An 8,755-nucleotide genomic window follows, 5' to 3' on the forward strand; every position below is an offset into this window, starting at 1 on the left:
CACATTGAGGACGGGAGGATTCAAGGTTTTTTTTGTACAGCTCGACTCTGGGAGAAGAGTAATTAGACGTCCCCACCTCCGTTTCAAAGGCGTCTGCAAGCGGGACTTCAGAGCGCTGGGCATGGAATAGGCTAAAGCTTAGTCTCTTAAAATATATAATTTTGATAGAAATAAAAAACTCCATTTGATATAAAAGGAGCCCCAGTGAGATGGTAGATTCGGAACTTGTGGGAAATCTAGGGTTTTTGCATTACAGAAAGGGCTGGGCGGAAGGGAAAATAATATTGTTCAACTACTGTCAGACAGACAAGCCATATACATGTAATTTGAGTGGTGGAAGCAACTCGCCATCCACCATGGAGACAGGAGCGCATCAGAGGAATCAAGAGAGGCGAGTTCAAGCTGAGCAACTGCAACAGGGGCTACCATTCCCGAGTGAGCGTGTACAGCCACAACAATCGCTGCTCTGCCAGTGTCAACTGACTTACATTCAACCTGGGAGCAGATCGACGGATGCCTCCAAAGAACACAGATAAAAATGACTTGACCATCCTGTACGAAAGAATGTATTAAAGTGTCCAAAGAGTACAGTTCGTTATTTATATATATTTTTCAAATAATAATAATTAAGAACCTATTTATTTTGAAAAAAATAAGTAAGCTTCAAAATATTTTTGAAAATATGCTGATCCCCAAAACAGCATGTTGTCCTCACTCAGGAACACATCCGACAGGTGTTATTGAATTTCAGAAATACGTCATACACTCTTCATAAATTCTGCCAACAAGATAAGATAGTGTATATTAAAGACGTCGCAACAAAGACGCCCACTTTAAAATATTGTTCTTATTCCCGAAGATACAGCGTGATTTTAGTACCTCACGTGGTATATATCCACGCGCGCAATGCGCAGGGCTGGAGGGGAGAGAATCTCGGGGGTGGGGGCTGAGGCACCGTACAGGGGTGTTGGGGTAGTTCCTCACTTGCTGCAAATGCCTTATATTATTATTGTTTTAAAACCGTGTGGTCTGTTTGTAAAATTCGGATTTAATTCTGCCGATTTTATATGCTATAACACCAAGAGAGAGCATCTAGATCATATCAACACTGATGCCACTTGGCAAAGCACACAAATGACACATATTACACAATACCCAAACACACTATACACACGCTATCAGCTGGGGTGAATAGAGCACTCGCAAAATGGACGTCTACATGATAGTGATCTCTCTCGCGATCCTTCTATTATATAATGGCTCCATGGCCCAATTCGGTAAGTCACAATTATCGGTTCCCTATTTTACATTTTCAATTGTCTATTTCTTATTGTTTATCCATAACTGCTGCTATCAGTTGTTCAATACTGTTAAAACACTACTCATTAAAAAACAAGTGGATTGGAGTGGAGTGTCTTTGTATCATAAAACTTACAAAAAATTCAGTTATTCACCGTTCACATTAAGATAGCGAGTTATCTCCTCCCGATAGCGATCTTTTGAATCCCCGTTAATCCGGACTGTACTGTCCGGATTAACATATTTCAGCTACTTGTCAAGGGTGTATTTAGATAATATCGAAGATCCAAGTTGTAAAAGCATGTGTGCTATTGAGACATCGGCTGATGTGTATGATGTAATTTTAGTAAAAAGTAAAAAAAAGGCGGTGTTTGAACGACTTGATACAAGATTGCTGGAAATGTCAATTTTCTCAATGCTAGTCCCAATTTTGTGGCGCTTGTTAATTGAAAATGTCTGTTTATATGCCAATTCAAGGGTTAATTCAATCATATATTTAAAAGGTTTACAATATAAATACACTAAGTGCCATCTCGAAGTTAAGGGCGGTATCATTGACATTTTGAAATTATTGTCATAATAATAACATAATACACAAAGATGTGTTTAATCCTCACAGCTTGATGTAAAAATGTATTCATTTCACACCCGCCTATAGTTAAGATTTGCCAAGGTTTCAGTGAATGAGTGAGTGAGTGAATGAGTGAGGTGTGTATATGGTTTTGAATAGTATTGAATATGAGATATGTCAGCTTAATGTTCGAGAAAAAGTGACACGATTAGTAGTTTGTGGTCCTGAGGGATGACGGATCTGGAATTCAAACCAGCTGATCCTAGCAAGGGACGCAACTCTGGGCCAGCCGTGATAGTGATGATAAACAGTTATAAATAAGTTCTCACCCTCTATTTTCAATGTATATTTTGTTTTGTTTGTTGTTTAACGCCACTCAGCAATATTCCAGCTACATGACGGGGGTCTGTAAATAATCGAGTTTTGACCATACAATACAGTGATTGACATCATGAGCATCGGGGTCCGATGACATGCATCAACCAAGTCAGCGAGCTTGGCAACCCGATCCTCTTACAACAAGCATAGTCGCATTTTATAGCAAGCATGGGTTGCTGAAGACCTATTCTTCCCCGGATCTTCACGGGTTCACTGTTTTGTATCCCCAGGAGGAAATGGTTTGACGTTTACGGTCACCCCTTCGGAGGTCACCATGTGTGGCGACCCCAAGACGAGTCAAGTGGATTTCGACTGCAAAGTAACCGCCTCCGTCTCGGACGTATACAGCATGGAGCTGGGGAGGAAGACTTCAGGGGGCGGAAACAGCCCTATAGCGAGGATTGTTGGTGACCAGTACTTCTCTCTCATCGTAGTGGACAGTCGTCTATCATCCAGGTTAACGCAGACCCACTGGGGGAAAGGTCGTCTCGCTGTCAGACTTACTAACCCAGAGACCGCGGATCTGCAGAACTATTACTGCAGTTCCGCCTATTTGTCGGCGGCTTTGAGTTACAGTGAGGTCGTGGTCAACGTCCATGATAAGAGTAAGTCTTCAAAATGTCATACTGTTATAGGTAAACGCTCGGATATCGAATCGGAAGTCAAATGTTCGCTTCGTTCCCTTTTAACAGTGAGTGTGTGTGTGGGGGGGGGGATGGGGGGGGGGGGGGTGCGGGGGTGCAATATTTGTTGTCCCAAACTGTTTTCAATATAAGATCTGCTGGCTGGGTACGGCACCGATCACAGTCTGTACAAAACCTGGGGCTCTCCCGGCTTCTGACCCGAGTTACGTCCCTTTGTTGGTATTTTGATGTGCCGGTTGTGACTGTGATCGTTACGTTGATAATTTTTGGGATCACTGTTGCTCAGCATGGACAAAAAAAGGTTTGAACGTTTCCGGGATGGAATTAATCTTAGATGATGAAGGTGTCAATATATTTCTTATTTCGAAAAGACGTATTTTCAGGTTTCCCCGATCACATGGGTTACACAGTTTAGTATTCGATTGGGGCTGATTCTGGTAGGAAGTAAGGCGTTCACTTGCGATATTTATTACATGAAAACTCAATTGAACAGGCGTTTTTTAGCGACACTTACTCGATTCTCTCGATGCGAGTATGTGTATTTACCTACCTTACACATGAATGTGAGATTCTAAATGGTTGAGACCCATTCAAATATTTCAATGTACCCCGCTAACATGAAAGATACATTTTCTTATGTTCCCCGCTGGAATTGCCGAATTGTTGGCATAACATTTGTAACATACCAACCGCAATTTTATATCTGAAATTAATTCTGTAAGACGCCATTCCATGGATATTTACCGAATGAAATCTAAGGGGAATAACTCTTTTAAGTCTTTTAGTCGATGAATGTGAAAAAAGAACGAAGTAAATAAATGCCTAACTGTGGTATTCTAACCGATTCGGAGCAAAGCATGCTTGCATAAGCCATACCTGCAATATAATGAGATGTGCAGTAATCTAAATTTGTTGTCCATCGGTCCCTCGGGAGAAATAGTTTATGTACCATCTATGCTCGTTGGGCTTGGTGAACAGAAACTAACATCAAGGGTACATCAACCCATGTCCCCTCGAGACGGATGGCTATCTCATCCAAATTAGATCTTAGTACTCGCTATCGCTACCAGATCGTGAAAGTGACAGTCGGAATGTGTTTTCTAATCATGCAGCCTCGAAAACACGAGGTATTCCGAACGTCATTTACGGCCCCTGCGACTGATTCCGTCAAAATGATCATCTATTTCATTTGAACGTAGGAGGCGTTGTGCGGTACGTGGGAAGCACTGTCATACAATCTCCGCAATATATTAGACATTCATGAATGTTCGTTTGTTCAATTTTCGAAATTTAAATCGAGAACTGTATCAACATATTTTTCAAGCGTAGTCTGAAATGGAAGTCGCCAGGTTGAAACAGGTGCCGTAAAGCTCGAGAAATCTGCTTTCCATTGGCTGGTGTCGACTTCTTGTTAGTCATTTCAGTGGGCAAAGTTCGTGAAAGGTCGTTCTGATGTGACCCGTAATAGGATGTCCTCAGATCTTTTGTTTAGCGGCAGCGAGAACTTAGATCTGATTTTAATTAGATTGGACCGATGCACAACTCTTAATATACGCTAAACCTTCTCTGATCGATATCTCATGCCATGTGTTATGACTGTTATCAGCCTTGAGGACTCAGGTTCCAGACTGCACTGAAAGAAACATAGACGGGGCGGTCACTCACAAGGCTTCGACAAGCCATCCTGGTGCCAGCAAATGTCCGGATGGAGGATCCGACAGGCCCGAGGCTCTCGTCCTCAGTTACTGCGGCGTCCCGGAAGTAGACAAATGGCATCCTGGTCCCAGGGTAGGAGTAGTCGCTGGCTATTGGGCCAAAAAAGACAAACACATATTTCTCATCGTCGTGTGGGTTATTTTAGAACTAACCGGTCAATGCTTTTTTTCCCGATCCAAATTCAGCCATTCCTAATTTTCCGCATTATAGATTTTAGTGTTCAATTAGAGTTATCTTTTCCTTAGTGTGTGGCGGGCATGTATACATTTACGACAACCTAGGGATAGTGCAGTTTTTAATATTTTGAAAACATTTGGCCAATTTCGTGACAATCATTGTCAGCATGTCTGTGACGTTATATTAGGGAGCCAAGTAATGCGACTTTAAAGTTCCGTGTTGGAAAATACTCACTCTTTTTAGTGTCTCTGGTTGTCTCCTTTCATTCGCTGTTTGAAAACAAGAGCATGTAAATCTACACACAAATGGAATTAAAAAATATTTCTAACAAGCCTGGTCGACCCCCTTAACATTATCAATACCTGGAATTGATGAGAAACATTTTGTTTTTGGAGACCTTGGCATTCCTAAACAATTTCCGTTTCCTTTACACACGCGTCTGTTTCGCTGCACTGTAAAAACATGTGCTCCCTGTCTCACACGGTCCTTGTCCCATAGTTTTGACATGTTTAGGTCTAAACATGTTTAGGAATGAGACTAACAGCAAAACGTGTTTAGACTCCTATACCCCCTTTATTTATGTTGTTTTAATCGTTTAATGGGAGTAGTGTGTGTGTGTGTGTGTGTGTGTGTGTGTGTGTGTGTGTGTGTGTGTGTGTGTGTGTGTTGTGTGTGTGTGTGTTTTTTGTGTGTGTGGTTTTTTTTGTGTGTGTTTTGTGTGTGTGTGTGTGTGTGAGGGGTTTGTTAACTAAAATGTTAAGGGTATATTGTAGTTATCAGATACATACTGAGTCAAATTAAAAACTTCACATTTTTAAAAGTAATCCCATATATGATATACAACGGACAAATGTATCAGAGAAGGTAATGTTTAATCATTAATGTCCAAAGAAGGATTTTAATTATCGGTGGTAACCATAATTTGTTCCAAGCACCTACGGTATTCGGTAATAACATCAACAGTTTAAATCATAAGTCCCAAGCACGAGAATCTGATGGCATACAAGTTCAGTAGCGTGTATGGCCATCATGTGCGTTGATAACTGCCACACAACGCCTCCGCATGGACCTTGTGATGCTTGTGAACACGTGATTGTGAAGACGACGCCATTGTTGCTGCAAAATGGTGCCAAGATCTTGCAAATTCTGTGGTTGGTTCTGGAGAGCAAGAGCATCCCAGATGTGTTCGATTGGATTGAGGTCGGGAGACCTTGACGGCAGTCCATGACGTTGACTCCCGCATTCTGAAGGAAATTCCTTGTCAAAATTGCTGTGTGGGTCTGGCATTTTCGTGTTGGAAGATCAAACCGGGTCCATGTGTAAAATTTTAGGATTGTGAAGTTTTTAATTTGGTTCAGTATACTTTCGCTGTCAGCTTTAGTATCCTGTGATTTGTCATGCAAAAACAACACTTTTAGGATCATAAACACTTGTTAAACTTAGGCGGACACGAACCTGCAATCTCTTATTTTGTAGTCCTTGACGCTACCACATGTGCAGCGTTGGCTGTTATCGTCACGAGTGTCAATTTTCTTAGTCACCATTAACCCAGCTTGATTTATTTCTACATTTTTTTTGTAATAATGAACAGAGTTCGTTGTAAGTCATGTTGGTATATGTTTTATGCAACTGAATCTGATTTGCACATCAATTTCAAAATAGGTGGTGTTTAGGCTGTGAGACGATAACTCATTTCATGTGTTTAGACCCTAAATGTGTTCACAAAGAACACACCAAATGAGTATTTCATTTAAGATTTAAATACATTCCTAAACATGTGTAGGTCTAAACATGTGCTGTATGTGGTACTTGTTGTTACCCTACCTGACGCTCGGCATTAAGGGGCTAAAACAAGGACTGGTCGGCTCGGAGTCAGCATACTGTGGGGTATTCATATTTTACTGCAGCGTAATATCTCAATCGGCTAGTACTATGTGGCCGGCATTAGACCGGACTAGTACAAGTGGCCACACACACACACATACACACACACACACACACACACACACACACACACACACACGCACGCACGCGCGTGCAAGAACGTCGCTATATAAGTGCAAAGATCTTGAACGCGACGTTAAACCCCAATTCACCTCATCCACCTTACTATATGAGAATGTGAGAATGTGAGAGTGTGAGAAAGCTATACTAGGCATCTAGGTTTGTTTACCCGTGAAGTAGTGTTGATTATAACTACGCACCCTTGGGCTGTCCTCAACTAGCGGTTGTGATATGGCTCAGATGCTGATAGGGCAGCGTTAAACTAACTCACTCACTCACTCACTCAGTATATACACAAGTGAAAGGGGCATGGGTAGGACTCACTCACTCACACTCACATATACGCATCACTTTTATCAGAACTGATGGAAAAAGCAAATTATATTTATCAGCATAAATCTACAGTGTCTCAAGAGTGTTATATTAAGTATGTTTCTATCCCTAAATTTCGTGTAGCTTTAGCTAAGTTTAGGTGTAGTTCTCAGCAACTCAAAATTGAGACTGGCAGATATGCAAATGTACCAAGAAACGAAAGGTTTTGCAATGTTTGTAAAATAAGGTTTGTTGAGGATGAGTAATACTATCATTTCTTGTTGGTATGTACGGTGTATCCCGAATGGCGTGAACGGCACATTCCCCAAAACTACTATGTATTACATAATTACAATGTCTTGATGTCAAGTGAAAAATCTAATATCAAAAGAAATTTGGCTTTGTAGATGTATAAGTCAATTAAGGACAAAACTGCTGATGTAAATGTCACTTACAATGATGGCTGCTGTACAACTGTTGTGATATGGGCCGATGGCCTACGTGACCTTGCTGAATAAACAAAAACACAAGTGATGGGGGGGGGGGGGGGGGGGGGGGGGGGGGGGCATGTGTAGGTCTCACTCACTCACTCACTCACTCACAGGTGGTTGACATATGCTGCATGGTGCCGCCCTACACCCCCGTTGCCACCTTCGTGTTCGGGATCTACGTGGAGGACGAACATGGTATCGCTGGTGTCTTCCTAGGCTGCACGGATGATGGGTTTTCGGTGAGGAACAACTGTTACGTTTGACAAGATAAGGATACAACAGACATATCAACTCTGTGCTTTAACCGAAACCTGACCTTTCTGCGACAGACAGCTCATGCATGTCTTTGTGTTGGTAGATGGCGCTGCAGCTATGTGGACATCCACCTCTTGTTGTTAACCTCACAAAGTCCAGCGGTAATGGGTTCGTGGAGGATGCGAATAACTACCACGTATTGCAGGTTGCAGGCTCGCCCATCATCGGATGACGGGAGCATCGTACCGTCCAATAAACTCAAATAACCGTGATGATGTTTTTTTGTTGATCGAGTGGTATACTTTTGTTTGTTTGTCTGTTTGATGTTAAACGCTGCATTTCGCGATATTCCTGATGACGTCGGTCTGTAAATAATCGAGTCTGGACCAGACAATCTAGTGATTGACATCATGAGCATCAATTGGGATACGATGACATGCATCAACTAAGTCAGCGAGGAGTGGATACGTCTTTGTCAGAACATCACACAAGATGATCATGATCACAAGAAGATCGCTCGTTCTAGTTTTGGTCCATAATGCAAGAGCACAAGAAAGGTAAAGTTAGACTCGCTTCATCTGTGTCTGTAAGTGAAGCCTCTTTCCCCGGCCGCGTAATACCTTAAGACGATAAAATATGGTACTTGTTGCTATCCTACCTGGCGCTCTGCGTTAAGGGATAAAACAAGGACAGATGGGCTCGGAGTCTGTGGTGTATACTGTATCTGAGGTGGTAGCCATGTTAAACTGCGGCATGATATCTCAGATGATAAGCACCATAAACCCTTCATGGGGAACACAGGGAGAGAGAGAACATTTACATATATCAAGTCAATAAGTTATGTAAAGGTAACTATACAATGTGCAGTTTACCCTCGTGGAATATTTCAGAGTTGGTACAAACTCTGG

At 41.9% G+C, this 8,755-nt stretch overlaps 1 protein-coding gene across 1 annotated transcript; it reads left to right on the forward strand.

The window, feature by feature from the left end:
• The first annotated feature begins 1,197 nt into the window (after positions 1–1,197).
• LOC139465230 (uncharacterized) lies at positions 1,198–8,119 on the forward strand. Its single transcript, XM_071246903.1, has 5 exons — positions 1,198–1,277; positions 2,479–2,853; positions 4,499–4,680; positions 7,706–7,831; positions 7,951–8,119. The coding sequence occupies exons 1-5, from the start codon at positions 1,208–1,210 to the stop codon at positions 8,077–8,079; spliced, it is 882 nt and encodes a 293-aa protein (XP_071103004.1). The 5' UTR covers positions 1,198–1,207; the 3' UTR covers positions 8,080–8,119.
• Positions 8,120–8,755: the final 636 nt, after the last annotated feature.

The sequence above is a fragment of the Haliotis cracherodii genome, unplaced genomic scaffold (genome assembly GCF_022045235.1).
Source record: "Haliotis cracherodii isolate W230 unplaced genomic scaffold, xgHalCrac1.p SCAF_18, whole genome shotgun sequence".
Classification (NCBI taxonomy): Eukaryota; Metazoa; Mollusca; class Gastropoda; order Lepetellida; family Haliotidae; genus Haliotis; species Haliotis cracherodii.